Source organism: Brienomyrus brachyistius, chromosome 11 (assembly GCF_023856365.1).
Source record: "Brienomyrus brachyistius isolate T26 chromosome 11, BBRACH_0.4, whole genome shotgun sequence".
Taxonomy (NCBI): Eukaryota; Metazoa; Chordata; class Actinopteri; order Osteoglossiformes; family Mormyridae; genus Brienomyrus; species Brienomyrus brachyistius.
In genome coordinates, this window is record NC_064543.1 from 16,636,726 (window position 1) to 16,653,717 (window position 16,992).

General features: G+C 44.4%; 2 protein-coding genes across 6 annotated transcripts in view; both read right to left on the bottom strand.

Moving 5' to 3' along the window:
* Positions 1-876: 876 nt before the first annotated feature.
* slc22a31 (solute carrier family 22 member 31) lies at positions 877-11,174 on the bottom strand. Its single transcript, XM_048969475.1, has 9 exons — positions 10,673-11,174; positions 7,484-7,587; positions 7,243-7,397; positions 5,134-5,302; positions 4,871-5,016; positions 4,152-4,260; positions 3,450-3,664; positions 2,877-2,988; positions 877-2,235 (listed from the first exon to the last, which is right to left on the bottom strand). Exons 1-9 carry the CDS (start codon positions 11,060-11,062, stop codon positions 1,788-1,790), a joined length of 1,848 nt encoding a protein of 615 aa, XP_048825432.1. The 5' UTR covers positions 11,063-11,174; the 3' UTR covers positions 877-1,787.
* A 1,248-nt stretch (positions 11,175-12,422) lies between these two features.
* Positions 12,423-16,992, bottom strand: part of ankrd11 (ankyrin repeat domain 11) — a 78,015-nt gene continuing 73,445 nt past the window's right edge. For all 5 annotated transcript variants that reach the window (XM_049030714.1, XM_049030709.1, XM_049030710.1 and 2 more), the window contains one exon: positions 12,423-16,880. In XM_049030714.1, the coding sequence (XP_048886671.1) occupies positions 16,695-16,880 (186 nt within the window). In that variant the 3' untranslated portion in view covers positions 12,423-16,694. The remainder of the gene's footprint in view (positions 16,881-16,992) is intronic.

Here is a 16,992-nt window from a genome sequence, read left to right on the forward strand (position 1 = left end):
AGCAAAATACCATTATGGTGTGGGGATTACACTTGTTATTCTGCAAATGTTAATTGCCAGTTGATAAATGCGGCAAAGCAAAAACTGTAAAATTGGCAGAAATGTGGTATGAAAACATTATGTGGAAAAAAAATAGCTAAGCTCATCTCCCCTGCCCTGCAGCCCAGTCCATTTATGTCATTTGTGTGCATTCATGTACTGGAATCGCAAAGACTACCGTCGGATCCCTTTGACATAAACTACATGCCTTGCAAGCCTGGCTAAGCCACAAGAGCTGTTAGATGTTACATTTATGCACCGCTAGCGCCACCTTGTGCCAAAAGGGAAAACTGCTAAAGAACTTTTCAAGTGTCATTGCTCAATTCAACCTGTACTTCTTAAATGACCATATCCTCATGTTTAGACATGATGACGAAAGTTGTATAAACAAAATATTTATAAAAATAAGTTTAAGATACGAGTGCAGGTTTTAAACATCGCAGTTTAAGAACAGCAAGCCCATTAATGTATCCAGACACGAGGAACCTGCAGGACCAGAGACTGGGTACGCAGTGGCTTCCAGTGTAATTTCTGAGCACTAACTCCCTGATCCTTAAAAACTGGCACCCGGCCAACAAATTGCTGGGTGAGGGCTGAACACTGTAATTGGAAGGGGGGGGTGCAATCCTTATCTAGAAAAATCTGAACATTTTACACACTGTAGTGCTAATTAAAAATCTTTCATCTATTTTAATTACTTCACTGCTAATTACTCCAATTAGAGTTTGGTAATGAGTTAATTAAAATAAGTAAGTAACTCCATAATAAAATCCATGCATCTAAATTAGAATGATCTCGTTCATATACAGATAAACAGACCCAGCTTTTTGGTACAGATCTTTTCATAGGATTTTATTGCAAAATAATAAAAGGATATTTCACTCTTAAAAATACAAAAACCATCACTTACTACCACAATCCAGGCAAAACATGCAGAGTCACCTAAATGTGAGGAAAAGGAGCAGCAAAGGCAAGAGGCAATGAGCATAGCTTCCAGACATTTAGGCCACACCAAGGTTGTGTTTCGCGGCAAATAAGAGGCACAGAGGCTTCCATAAAGAGCTTGACGCTAACGCAAGATGCTAACGGCCCTGTCTCCAGCTCCGCACCACACAAGAACTTCTAGGCTGCATCTACTGCAGCACCAAATTGTGCTTCCTCCTTACACAAGCAAAGGGCACTGCGCACATGCGGGCCCGCATTATTTTGCCAGAAATTTCCCCAGCAGTGTTGACTTAGTTCTCAGTGACACTGAGCGATGACAAAATAAACACTTCACCAACATGAGCAAACCGGGAGAAAAAGTCAACATGAGAGCAAATGAACGATGATCTTACAAGTGTTTTTTTTTTTTTTTTGATGGAGTGAAACAGACTGTAGATTCATGCAAGTGCTGCACCGCATCCTGAATCTAAGGCGCACGGTCAAGCCAACAATGAGAGCAATGTGCCAGAAACACAGCATGAGGCTCCGTAACGGTACCAGTGCATGGAGGAAGGATACAGCAGGGAGACACTGACCCACAGCCTCAGATCGACACCCGTCAGCTGAACGGTCATTTCTAATTTTGGCTCAAGCGACACACTGATAGCACCGTTCCGTTTCTGCAGACTACTCCCGACATAGCAGTCAGAGTCCAGCTCAGACTGTAGTCCCTTCGATCCCATGAGGAGACTCCCACGGGTTTTAGTGGTAACAGCGGGTAGGGGATGGGGGGTGGGGGGGGGGGGGGCACACCAGGGATGGGCTTAGGAGGATTCTTTGTGCAGTGCTTTTTCTTCCTGAGCGTCCTGTGCACATTCATCAGTGGCCAGCAGGGGGCAGTGTGACGATGCGGCCGTCTTGTACGGTCTGTCTCTCCCCAGCATCTTCTTGGTGGCGGTGACCAGGCGCGAGTAGCTTTCAGGGTCATAATCAGAATCGGCTAGCCGTGTCCTGAGCAGGGGGAGGGCGTCTCGTTCGTCCCGGGCCGGGAAGAGGGGGGGGCGACGCTGGTTCTCGCCGTCCTGCAGGGAGTCGGGCAGCGGCTTGCGCTTGCTCTCGGGCAGCTGCATGACGCACAGCACAGAGAGCACGGCGAAGGAGGCGAACACCACGTGGTACAGGAAGTAGCCACCATTGTTCTGGAGCTCTATGAGGGAGGAGGCTGCCATGCCAACACAGCCTGCACCCAGGACCAGGCCCAGGGCCCCACCCCTGAGGAGAGAGGTGGGAAGTATCGGGTCAGCAGGGGGCGATGGACACACACACACACACACACACACACACACACACACACACACACTATCCCTCCCATCTACCAGTTGACAGCGGGCACACGCTCTTCAGCACAGGTGATGGTGACCCTGTGGGGCTGTCTGTGAAACCTGACCTACTGCTGCCGGGGCTTTGGAGAGGATGCAGGAAGCACTTTGCAGGCCGCAGGCATTTCGCATCCCTGGGCATTCACAGCACGCTGAGCGTAATCCAGTACATCAGTAGTTCTCAGCAGGTTTAGCCTCAGGACCCACATTTTTCATTGGTCAATGTGTCATGACCCGAATTTTTTAAAAATTTGAGCAAAATCCCTTTCGTAAAAAATGCCACAGTAACGCCATTACAAACACTGTCTGACACTGGAAAAAAAAAGTTTTTTGTTTTTTTATTAACTTAGGCAACCCAATTAACATGGTCCTGTGACCCACTATCGGGTCGCAACCCAGCACCCTTTCCTTTCAATGAACCGAAGCATGTAATGCGTCATAGAGTCACTCCATAGAGGACGCCTCATTGTAAAATAACCTGTGTCCTCAGCCTGGGGTATAGAGGGCGGAGTGGGGGGGGGGGCTGGTACCTACCGGACCACGGTGGGCATGACCTCGCCGCCGAAGAACACGCTGAGCATGGCCAAGGCCTGGGAGGCCAGGAGACCGAGGACTGACAGCAGCAGCACCAGGCCGCTCTGCAGGTCTGCAGGGAGCACAGAGCGGGACAGGGCACTTTGAGAGCGGGCCTCTGCTAATTACCCCAAACCATCACCAGGTGGCGTCAGTGGGCAACGGTCATCTGGGATGGGGCCCCTGTGCCGCGGAGTACCGGTGCGTGGGTGGGTCGTGTATTTGAATAATTTACATGCAATTCAGAAGATTAGCAAATTCCTCTCAATATGTTCTTCAGTGCCATTACAAAATGCTGGGACAACCAATCCTACATTCCATACCTAGAGATCACAGGTTGAACAATTAGATTACTGAACCAAGATTCGTTTCCTCCAAGTGATCTGAGGTGTCCCCCTATTTGTGCTGCCTGGGATAAGCTCCAGGCCCCCCCCTTGACCCAGACCGGTGCAAGTGCTTAGCGGAAGGATGGATGAATGGATGGATGGATGGATGGAAGGAAGGGGCTGAACGGTTTCTGGCTGAAGGTCTTACACTGGGTGAGGGCCAGCAGCAGGAGTGAGGACAGGCCCGTGACGATGGCCGAAAGAAGCAGGATGCCCCTGCGGCCAAAGCGCTCCACTGACAGGCAGAGCAGCACGCAGGCGGCCGCCCCTGTCACCACCCGCAGAAAATAGCTGAAGTAGAAATTTGGAGAGAAGCTGTGCAGGTTCCGGGTGAAGCAGTACTGGATTCCTGTGCCTATGAACCTAGGAGGGGCGTGAAATGAAAATGAAGTGAGGCTTCATTTGCCATTTGTAGGATTATAAGGTTTGAGAAGATGTGCATTGGAATTGGTCTTCTGCTCTCCTGTTTTAAGACATAAACGCACAGAGAGGTGAGAGCGAAGCCTGGCATCTGAGGGAAGGACCAGCCGTCCATCCAGCACCCCTGGAGCATGTTTCAGGGGGTGGAGGATCTTGGTCAAGGGCCCGACAGAAAAAATGGCTACACTGCCGAGCATGGGATTCAAACCGGCAACCTTCTGATCACAAATGCAGTGTCCTATTCCCCCCCAAGCCATACACTGCGCCCGAAAAGGATGACTCTCCAAATAAAAAGAAATTAGAAAACAGGTATTAAGTGCCCACCTCCACCCAAGTTAATTATGCTTAATCACATGAGGTGAATGCATATGACAAGAAGGACAGGAGTTGTTGCTTCTCCTCCCCATGGCGTCAGGCTGGCAACACTCACAGAGTAAAGCCCAGGATGAGGCAGTTCCTCCAGATGATGCGAGTGTGCCATAGTTCCAGGATGTGGTGGTACCGGGCTGGGGAATCCTCCGGGTATGCCACATCAATCTCTGGGGGAGCAAGGAGCGGGGATGGGAGGAAAGCAGAAACATCCGGCGTGACGCAGGAGCAACGGCGGTCATGCCTCAGCAATCACAATCACCAACAGCGTTGCTAGGAAACCCTTAGAAAATGTATTAATGAGGTAATAGTGACAAGAATGTTCCTGAATGCAGAACTCCTCCATGTCTGTCGAGTGAGCCCCTGACACACCCCCCCGACCCGGCCTCTGGCATCCTAAACAGCACTGGAATCTGCAGCGCAGCCCATAGATGTGCCTCGCAGGGCTGCACACTGCACAGCCCAAATGCAATTAGATCCAGAGACGGGAACATTAGGGGCCCGTTTAATGGCCCCTAGCACAAAGCGAGGCCTTATGGCTCTGGCCACAGCTGCATACTTCCACCCCCCCTCCCCTCCCCCGCTTGTCAAATTCCCATGGGAGTCCCAAGAGTATTCAAGCCTGGGTGTGAAGACTGGGGCGAAGGTGATAACGAGAAAGGGAGCAAAGATGCAATAGGAGCGAAAATAGGAATTCTGGGATACTGACAAGGGGGTTTTCAGAGCATCGGTGTGAACTACCACTGCGGAATGGACACTGGCATGGTCACATGACCCTACCTGACAGCAGGCTCTCAGCTGGGTAGATCTCCTCCCCGAGAAACACCCTGTTCTGGGTGGAGATGTTCTGCAGTGCCTTCTTGGCCTGAGAGATCTGATAGGTGGCCAAAAACCAGCGAGGAGACTCAGGGAAGCGTGAGGCGCAGCTACAGGGACACACAGACACACGCTGATGTATACATATGCACAGTCACACAGCCTTTCCACCCACTAGCAATATTACATGGCACCTACAAAAGCCGGGTCAACAGCTGCCAACTCACCACCAATAGGAAAGCAGCAATAACAGTGGCAGGGTGGCCACAGCTTGCAGTACTGGCCAATCACGGCACAGCACTGCCAGCCCTGGCAACAGCAACTCTGCACCAACAGCAAAGAACCCACCAATCATCGCCATCATAAGTCGGTGAGGTGGGTCACATATTTCTAGCCCTAGAAGAGGGAGAGAGAAATATTATAACTTAGACAGCATGTGTCTGTGCTTTACATTAAAATATCAGCCTGCGTGATATTTGGTTGTACTTGGAGCATATGGATATTTTCTTTTCATAACCCAAAAGAGAGGAAATTAACCATAACCATACTGTTTCAGTTCTTTCTCAATTGTTTTGCTGTCTATTCAGGGTCATTCATTGTGTTTGAGACCTTGAGAAGAGGTTTTAGTGAGGTTTAGTAAGTCAGTCAGCATGCATGGGGGCTGGTTTCCAGTTTAGAAACTCCTCTCAGTGTGACATGGGAAAAATAGCAGGTTTAAACCTGAGTAGATAGATACACAAGGTGCCCGTAACCCCGCCCCCCCCCCCACAGGCCCAGCCCAGGTGGACCTAATCTGCACGTTAGAGGATGTGCAAACAGCAGGGCTGCTGTCTCGCTCGCTCTCCCTGCCTCTACAGTCCTTGCTACTCCACAGCAAACCTCCCAACACAAACATATCACCACACCCTCGGCTTGCCCATCCACACGCTCCATGACAATGACAGGAAAGTTCTTGGGAGGGAACAATGTGGGTAAAAATGAACAGAATCCCACCGCTTTCCCCGCTGCCTGTGACTTTCTGACCTCTTAGCTCATGCTGACGTGAGCTCGCTGGAATCAGGGAGGCCTTGTCCCTTTCCCCAGAACCATAAACACAGATACCCACAGATTAGGTAAGCAGCTGCGGCCTGATTCTGCCAGGCTGATAGTCCTGTCAACCATCTACAAACTTCGCAGTTCAGAGAACTGCAAAGTCACCTTGAAGCACAAGTGTTTACCTAGACTGTATATCGCTCAAAACCTCAACCAGCCACTACGCGACAGCTGCCTCATTGACTGCAATGACAGGAAAAGGAGGGTATTTTCTGCACTGGACTGTCCGGGCGGTTTGTCCCATTACACCGCATCCAAATGTCTCACTACACTTACTTGTGTATACTGTATAATGTTGATGGGCGTCACACAAAGCAGGCTTTCTCACTTATCACAGTTAACTTAAGCTAGAATCCATGATTGTCCAATAAGAGTTTCGGTAAGGAGCCTTTCTTCCCTGCTGCTGTACCGCTGTACCGCTGTTCATCCTGCCACCTGAAGCAGTACCAGCACCCGCCTGCCCCCCACATTGAGACTCAAATCTTAAAATTTGGACAGTGTGAATTGGGTCTTTGTCATCTTGCTCATTTGACTTCCTCCACCGGCTCCAGGATGGACTCCCCCTTTGAGTCTGGTTCCTCCCAAGGTTTCTTCCTATTAGGGAGATTTTCTTTGCCATTGTCGCCTCTGGTCGCTCACTGGGGGCTTTGGGCAGGGATAATGTAAAGCACTTTGTGACAATGTAACATTGTGAAAATGCACTATGGAAATATAACTGAATTGAACATTAATCGATCATGACTTCTAGCTTAAGCTAACCCAACTAAGTGGGAAATCCTGCTTTGTGCAACACCCCACATGTCATGTTACTTTGGCAATTTACTTAAATTTTACTTTAATATGATCAATTGCACTAAAACAAATTCCTTGTGCTTGGGCTGAATATGGCAAATAAGATTAATTCTGATTGTGATTTTAAATAAAAAAAAAAGAATGGATGCAACAAACTCAGACAGGATCCTGGGAAATTTACAGTTGACATTTTATACATCTCGTGTTTATGGATGTATTAGCTTGTATCGCAGTAGCAAAGACATTGACTTAGTAAAGAGGAGTAATGGGCTGTGACTGCAGAGTTTAAACACCATTGTACCCCAAACTTGAGTTGTAGGCAAGTAGCCAGTAATAAAATTTGCCAGCAGCAATAAATGTCCCCCTCAATCAATTTTGCTAATGAGGGTGGTTCAAACTAGTTATTTTAATACCTGCCTATGTGCCTGATCAGCATCACAAAAGATACTTACGTGTAATGTAGGCAGAGAGGAATGCGCCGGACAGTGCGGCCCCCTGGCAGAGTCTCAGCAGAAGGAAAATAAGGGGTCCCCTGGCCAGACAGATGGCCACGCCCAGCAAGCCCGACAGGCCAATGGAGAGCAGGAAGCCGCGACGGCGGCCGAACCTGCACACAGAGCACACAGCTGCCGCATGAAGCCGCCACACACACGATGCCGAAAGACGCAGACGTGTCCCGCGAGTGACACTCACCTGTCACAAAAGCTACCAAGCAAAACATAGCCGAGCATCCAGCCCAGCATGAAGCAGACGTGCTGCAAGGGAATCTTCCAGCTGCTTCCGCAGACCAAGTCCCACTGCAGAGAGACCAGGATGCAGATCTTATAAAAGCAATTTTGTAATGTGACCACAGGAGCAGATTAATGGATACGTGACCTCAGGCTACAGCCTAGGACCCCGGCAAATTCAGCCCCCCAGAAAAACAGGGGCCCAGCCTCAGGAAAAACTCCATGGTTAAACTTTACTTTGATGGAGCACAAATAATACAGCATTATTCCATTATTTATGTGTCAATTAACCACAAACTAAATCTTACTTACATACTGATCTCATGTTAATTAATCATTAATGAATCATGACATGTTTTATCCCAAGCAGTTACTATATTTGTCACTATATCTGTTAATTCTGTAACTTTGTGAACTACTGAAGGAACTACGGATGGAACAAGTCATGAATAACACAAGATAAATACCGATCTCATGTTTATCCACCATTGATGAATCGTGATGCAACTTCTCACTCAAGTACCAACTATATTTGTTCATGATCTGTACTTCAGTAGCAGCCGAGTTATTGCTACATATTTGTGCCCCATCAAGTAAACCTACAACCTATGAAATTTTTAATTTCACTGCCAGCATCAGTCTCTCTCCCCAACCCCCCAAAACCGATCAGAAGTTAATCCATAGAAGTTAATCCTATGAAAGTGTCACCTACATTACGTTTTTGTCTTTTTGCCCATGGACCAGCTTGTAAGTCGTACAAAAACATTCACAGCCAGGTAATACTTGTTGCTCAGGGACCCAGGCTGCATCTTCCATATTCTGGCCACATTCCCACACACTCAGAGGCCGATATGCGTCCCTTACCGTCCCTTTAATGAAACATGCAGCCCCTTCGACAACATGCAGGTTTGAGGATGGATGTAAAGATGGAAACACACCATTATGACTCTGCTGATATTCACACTCAAACTGAAGACGGATTATAAAGTTAAAGGGACTTTTCATCTTCCGTAATAAAGACTCGGTGTCACCTCATAGGGGGATGTCACGAATACAGATACACCTATAGAGGTGTCTGACTGTTACTGCGGCACACAAGCACTAACTGACATGGAAAACAAAGGCACACACGAGGATGACTGCGTAGACGATTAGGCCCTGCTCTCGGCCTCAGCCCATCCTGCCTCTCCGTTCCGAACTCGCAACGGCTAGTCCACTAAAGGAATGTGGTGGAAATGCCTGCGACGGAAAGTTCTGGCCTGTTCCCAGCTCCTGCAGGAACACAAAAGGGCCAGTGACATCACAGAGAGCAGGAAGCTGGGTGGAAGAGAGTCGTTAAACGCCAAGAAATGTCAGGGGATTGGGGAGAGGGTGCGGTTTTGTTTTCAACAAAAGGGAAACGACGGTCACAGCACGCACGTAAACACAGGGTGTGGTGTCTGTGGTTCAGACAACCAGCTATATTCTCTTTTAGCTTTATCTCCTCCTCAGGCCAAGTCAGGCACATTTTATAGGAATATGATCGGAAATCACTTCTCTGCAAAGAGGATTCTTGGGGCACCATTTTAAAAAAAATCCTTATTAAATGCATGTGTTGTGACAGCACCTGATTAACCTTCAAAGAGAGTCACAGCACCAAGCAGCAGCATCTGTAGCCGCAGGTGTTCGTCTGTTAATGATTTCCCTGTCCCCAGTATCCATACTGTAATACTAAGCAAATCCATGCAAGTATTTTCTCCAAAACAATGATTAAAATATTATTTTGGAGACCAAATAAAATTGTCCCTTATTGTCCATATATGGATCACTGGCGGCATGGTATTTGGGTCTGAAATAATAGCAATACTTATAATTTACATTTAAATATGTGGGCTACAATTTTGTGCACGGAGAACAGGCGAAACGCACATTTTATTCAGGGACCCTTGATGTGGATGAGCCTGGTGGTCGAGTCGCTTCAGTAGGTGAAAAGCGAAGATAACGACAGAAAAAAAATTATCAACCTTGTGGAAGCATGAGTCTATAACAAGAAATCAGAGTAAGATACTTATTTGTAAAAACTGTAAAATGTGACTGCAAAGCATTGCATAAATAACATCACTTTTCAAAATTGTCTTAAGCAGAGGTGGAGATTTCAGGTCCAGATAGTACAAATCCAGACCAAGATTTCGTTTCAACCAACCAGCTGAGTACAAAGAGTCACAGTCACAGAGTACCCAACTGGTTGGCTGAAACAAAATCTTGATCTGGATTTGTACTCTCTGGACCTTAAGTCTCCACCTCTGGTCTTTTGCTTCTGGCAATCTAGTGTAAATAATACTTAGAGGACATTAAAACGAAATGCATCTGCCCTTCCAACAGAACAACTGCCTTCACTCCGGCTCCTCAGTTGAAATGGTGTAGAACCGCCACTGATGGGCATGTTATGTTCACACATGCCAGAAGGGTACTTGACCTTAATCTCATTGCAGTAAAACAAAGAAAACCCAGCCATGTACGTTAACAAAAACCAAATATTATATATATGCTACAAACTCACGCGCTCACACGCAAACAGAGTGTATGTAAAAATGTGCTTAGTCTGGAAATTAGATTCAATCGCGATGAATGTCAGGCACAGAGGCGGAGACCACGGTGATTTAACCAAGCCCTACGGACCCTAGCTGCAAAGTAGATAGACTACCTCGTACAGAGCTGGGCATTAGGTTGTAAATTAATCTGCTTCTTAAAAGCATTAGTTTATCAGTAAAACCCATATCTTTAACAAAAACTGAAAAACTGCAAAGAGGTCCTTTGTATAGATCAAACATTCAGATGATGTACTTTGGGGAATCGATTCCAAATATCAAATAGGAACTTTAATTAATGTCATCCCGTTGGTACATAACAGACAGCCATTGACAATTATTAATCCTGGACAGCATAGCATTTGTAGTATCAGTCCTTCCGACCCGGACGTACAATGCATTACAGACAATATGTAATAGCCCAAATCCCTAGTTGTAAATCCTATGAATATATGCAGCGTTCAGCCTCCTATTATTTTCTGATGGTTCAGCTCACGGTGAATTTGACATAGCGAGAGAGACTAAGGATATTCTCACATGTTATCTGATTCCCAGCAGCGTAAACAAAAAGTACACATCATACTGACCTGTGTTACATAGTTACTATGAAGCCCCACCGCCTCCGCGTACTCCCATCCTCTTGTGCACGCCACGACTTCTCTCGGGATGCTGTCCGAGAAATTGGTGAAGTTTGCGGGGTACTTGTACAATTCACAATGACTCAGACCGGATCCTTTCACCCAAGGAATAGTGAAGTTCAGACTCTCCTGTTCAGACAGGTTGCCGAAAGCCCAGGCAGCAGGAAGGAGAGACGGGTCTGGCGCGCAATGGTATGATTCGGGTATAAGAGTGAAAAATACGTTGGAAAAGAGGTTAAACGCTACTGCAAAGTTCGGGATCCAAGTGAAGAAAACCACGATACGGTTGTATCGTCCAAAAGCGCCTATTCTGGGAAAAATCCTACTTTCAAAGTCCATTCTCAGAGACCGTACCAGTGAAAACAACTGTCCGAACAAGGATATTACTACGGGCTAGGAAAACTTTAAAAGGGCGGGTAATATGCAAATGATATGAAATTAAAGGCGGTGTAATAGCGCTCTGAGCCAATAAGCGTCGGGAATTACAGAGCATACGCCCCCTCACATGGCGACAAGCATCAGCCAAAATGTGCCTGATATCTGCGTCTGTCGGTTTGTTTTCTGGGTGGTTTGCACACTGTACTACACTGGACACCACACACATGATTTTTACGCATCATACATACTCCAAACGGTATAGCATACACATTGCTAATATCAGTCAACGTGAACAGAAGCAAATAATCGCCAGACGTTTTCCAGTGTGGATAGATGGGCTATTCCAGTATACAGACAGACACCGAAACGTACTGCGACAGCAACCAAACAACCCACCCGGTGTAATCGACTGGTATAGAAACAACACTTTGCTGTGAATTACCTAACAGGTTGATTGGAAGGAAACCAACTGAATTCCATTTACACGCCAGGGCAGCATCCCCTCCACGCTACGCCTGCCCATACATATGTCTGGATCTCGGGTATGGACCGTCAGACTCTCTACGGAGAACTGCCTTATTGCCATCAATGGTTAGTTAGACCGTTTGTAGAATCTGCGGTTGCAACCCGTCCCATATAATACGGGATCATCCGGCATTGGAAAATAAATCACTGCGTCCCTTATTATAAGGGACCGGTGGCAACCCTAGTCGAATCCTTACCGGAACCTTTCATTTATGTGACGTTTGTCTTATTTCTCTGCTTAATATAATGAATGATACTTATTCACCACAAAAGCTTAGTTTATTCATCATGCCTTGAGTGAATAACGAATCAAATGAGACCTATCGGTCATGCAATTATTATTTTTAAACTGAAAGATGGTGCGGTGGCCTCACACAAAGAGGGTTGTGGGTTTGATTCTCATTTCTTGTTCATGTGGGTTTCATCTTGCTGTTTAAATATGTGGGTTGGTGCGTTTAAAATTGTACAGTACGTGCTCTATGACTCGGATGAAATTGAAGCTTACCATGACCCTGAACTGGATGAATTATGGAAAATGCATGGAAATGTGTGAATGTAAGAAAACTCAGTTTGAGTCTAGGACAAATGTTGAACAGTTATAAACATAAAATATTGAGCCACATTATCAAAGCCCAAAAGACAGTATTAATAGATTAATCTGTTGAAATAATGGGTGATATATATATATATATATATATATATATATATATATATAGAACCACTGATTAATCACAGAATTCCCTCTGGGTGATGCCTATGCAAGAAAATTGCACAAAACAGAAGACCAGACCAAGGATGTATTTTTAAAATTTATTTACGAACATAATCTCTGAGGGACAACAGCATTTTTCCCGCTCTCTGTACATGCAACTGTAGAAAATAATTTTTATTTTTTAATTCCGTTTAGTTTTTTTTCCTTAATTTTTTTTTTTTTTTTTTTTACTCATTTTGTTTTTGCAGTAAATCAACACAGCTAGACGTAACAGTACTGGAGATGTTACAGCACTGACGACAGCATCAACAAACCCCGCCCCCCTTCCAATAGCTGCTCTAACAATATGTACACAATTGAACTACATTGTACAAAAAAAGGAAAAAAAATTACATTGTTACATCACCGGCAGCGAGCGCACTGTCTCATTGCTGTTAGAACCCCACATTCTACGCAAGTTTAAACTAGTACAAAGAGAAGGGTGCAAAATGTCCTGGGAGATATTTACATCTATGTACAACGTCTCGCTTATGCATTACAAGAGGGAAATTTACACATCTGAGACTGCTCCAACATACCACAGGTGTCAAAGATAATAAATAGGTTATCATTTCACCATTTAAAGAGTAGTTCTCCATGCGTTGTTATGATTTCAATCCTTTTAAACACAGCTACTGTCCGGTTTAGGTTAATATAGAAGGGGAAAGTAACAGATAAGCGGGAACCAAGGCTTGAAACTGTGACTTAAATGGTTCAGCATTCTGTCCAGCTGAAAAAGTAGAGGTAAGGTGTTGTGGGACGACAATGCGAGGTCACGAAACGGGCGAGAGCACTGCCAGATATTCCACTGCAATAAGTGCGAGGCTTAATTTTGGCCGTAAGGATGCTCTTGAAATAGGACCAAGTCCAATGTATATTTAAGATGCCAATTAGATGAATGGAAAATGGACTTTATTTTTAGCCAAGCAAGACGGGTGCCGTCATACTGGATAACCCTTAATATGACAGGTACAAGGTACTATAAGCAGATGTGAACCAGATGGCAGGGATGCTGCCATTTAAATAGCATGAAGAGATGCCAAGTAGCCATATTTGTGCCTAGGTAACAGCATCCAAACAGCACAGACTACAGTATAACAAAGGGTCTGGGACAATGGATCCTCACAATTTCAAGCCTCTGTTTTGAATGGGAAAAAAAAGAAATAAAAACAAAAAAACACATCTGGGGAAAATAAAACCGCATGTGTCATAACCACTTAGTCATAACTGTTAGACAATAGGGAGGCGGGACTTATGGAAGGAATACATTCTATTTAAATACTATGTTGGAAGTATTTATGCTTAGCACAGAGTTCAAGACTATTATCATGATCATCCAATGCAGGGGGAGAGGGGGGGCAAAAATGCATAACTTTGCCAAATCCAGTCCAGAGAAGTTTGTTTAGACTTCTCTGGAATGCAAATGAAAATTGACAATTTTGTTTATCCACTGCAGGTAATTGTGTACAACATCATCTTTCGGCAATATACCACAATAGCGGGAGTAATAAAATGGATGTACATGAATTATGAGAGGATATTTATATAAGCTTCTGTGGTAAAACAAAGACCCACAAACCAATTTTATCACACATTTCAAACATTAAAAGGGTCAGTGTAAAGGGACAAGAATAACTAATCACAACCAGTAAAAGATAAAATGTTATACTTTTACCTGTGAGTCAAAAGTGTCCTAAGATATTTTAGGATGTCACATTTGTTCAGTTATACTGCCTTATGTGTATCTGGTGTATTAAGATATTGATTATCTGTAAAATAATAAAATCCTTAAAAAAACCATCCTGTTAAACCATAAGGATTAAAGACCCGCACACAGAGTACCTAAACACAGGAATATACCTTACAATCAAATTGTACAAAACATAAAGGCCTGATTACTGACTTTTTTCAAACTGTGGCTTAAAAAATTGAGTAAAAGTGAAAGTCACGAATAAGTAAAACTGAATTTGTCTCCCTCCACAGAGCTGAAAGTTTGTAATTTTGACAAATGTTAGTATATTTGGTATGCAGCATATTACATCAGTGCGGTGTGCAGAGAAAACCTGCTCTTGGAGAGGAGGACCTAAACAATTTAAAGCAGGTTCTCTGGGAAAGGTAAAAAGGATGCCGTGCCTACAAGATTATTAAAAAATACACCATTATAAATGAGCAAGGCCTATCCCCTTAACAAAAACAATTAACTGACATCTGGAGAAGGCTAGAGAAATATGCAAGTCTACCTTGTCATGACAGAAACCGCAAAACTTTCAGTTTAGTAACCAATAGCTTCTCTTTAGTGCCACCTTCTGACTGTGGGGGGGGGGACACAACACTTAGGACCAAAAAAAAAAAAAAAAAAATCGCTCTCTGGTTTGTAAAACTGTGCTAATAAAATACTTAGGGGAAAAAATAGCACTTTCTTCAAATTAAAGCAAATGCAAACAAAGTGTTGTTTTAGAAAGGATGTTTTATAACCTTTTACATTTTATATCGCAAATTAAAAACGAACTAAAACCTCACTCCACTCAGTTAAATACTATATGCAAATTATTATAACTACAATAAGCCTACTGCACAGCTTAGCAAAAAAAAATATATATATTAAAATTGGGGATAAAGAATAACAGGCAGGCTACCATATTCCAATGGATACAATACTATGTAACCTATAGCAGGTGTAATGTGCCTATAATCACAGATATACATTAACTAAAACTCAGATGTAATAATTAAAATTTTAATACATGTATATCACTGTATGGTATAGTGGAAATCTTTGCCATTTCTACAGTAGGACAGAATTGACTAGAACCTTATTTGTTGTACATTAATTTGGCTTTTGAATTGCTTGACTAAGAAACTTCGACAGAAAGGCATTTTCTCGGTTTAGATTAAATTTTTAAAACTTTGATAATTATGTTTAAAAAAAAAAAGTGTAATACATCATTACTAGACCTTGACTAATCTAAAACCCATTCTGGAGTAAGATTGTGTTTTTTTAATTTTTTATTGAGAACTATTTTATGTGAAAAGGGGGTTATAAGCTGTGATCTGGCTATGAACTACCTTCTTCTGACCAGTTTTAACCAGGACTGGACAGAATGTGAAGGACCTTTTGAGCTTGTGGACAGGAGACTCTCTTTAAAATACTGAATGTGGGTACATGGTTTGGCCCATTGTTACAGGGGAAAGTGCTTCCCAAAGGTGAACTGTACATACAAAGATAATTTTATTAATTTTTTACACTTAACTGAGAGTGAAGTTACAGTACATAAGTTATTTACAACTTTGCAGTAATGTGTGGCAAAATAAATTATCTAGAAGGCAGCGAGAATACATTGGTTAACGTATATAAAAACTGTACAGAATTTACGGGATACAATTTAGTTTTTTCCTTTAAACTAACATTGGCTCTGTAGTGTTTCAAGTCACTTTCTCAGAAAGAGAAACAATGAAATGCCCGAGTAAAGGTTTTTTTCTGCTAACCGTTTAGTCTTTACCTCTTGTCACCATGGGTTTAATTTTCCTCTTTTCCTCATGCATTTGTCTGCAATGAACAGGTATGTGAGACGTGAAGGTAGAGGCCGATTCAACCTGCATGCAAACTCGTGGTCAGACTCCCTCTGGAGGCAGCCCGCCTCCTCTCCTCCCTACGGGGACGGCTGTGGGGCCCGTACACGCCTACGGCCTGGGGCACGGACCTGAACACCGCGGACAACCCGTTCGTGCTCTGCTGTGGTGCCTCCTGCACCAGCAGGCTTCAGGGCTGATCCTGTACGACCGTGCGGGGGCTCAGCTGAACCTTGCATGGAAGAAGATACTGGTGGAAAGCCCCTCTCCCCGCCCCCTCCAGGAGTGACTTGGGTACACTTCGCCCTTTACAGTAGGAGAAGCTTGAGGTTTTCTCTTGTCCATTCTCACTGCTGCCCTTTTATTTTCCTCCATCTTAGGTCTTTTGCAGATCCACCCCTTGCTGGTTCTGATCCACAATTAAAGGAGGGTTCTTCTCAGTCTGGTTTGTATTTTCAAGAAGACTAAAAATATTTTATTCTCTCCTTACCAAGGATCAACCAAAGACGGTTTGCTTCAAAGCAAAGTCATTTTGCTTTTTTTCTGAACAAAAGAACTGGATGAAAGTGCAGTCGTGTTCTCCCGGTAAAAAAAAAAATGCTTCCTCCTCTTGAAGATGGGAATCATTAGCAAGTTTTGTTCCTTTACACGTAATGATCTTCGAGAAATAATTCCTTTTCAGATGGCTAGCCCTTACCATATGTTCGTTTTTAATGGCGACGTCACAAAGGTGAGACCATTTCCCTGTCATGCGGGCAACAGCACAAAGTCATCGTTTACGTCGACCATTGGCACGTAAAAGGAGGGGACCTCGTTCACACACAAGGACTTGTGTCCAGCAGGGTCCAGCTCCTGCATCTTCAGCTGCCACTCCATCCTCTGCACGGCATTGAGGGCGGCTGCCTCGTGCTGCTGCCTCATCAACAGACATGTCTGGGGAGGGAACAAGAGGCCTCGTTTACCAAAGAGATCACAAACATAAAAATACAACGATCCCCATTTAATTTCATTTCCTTGTTTCCTTGTATACAAAGCAATATTTTAG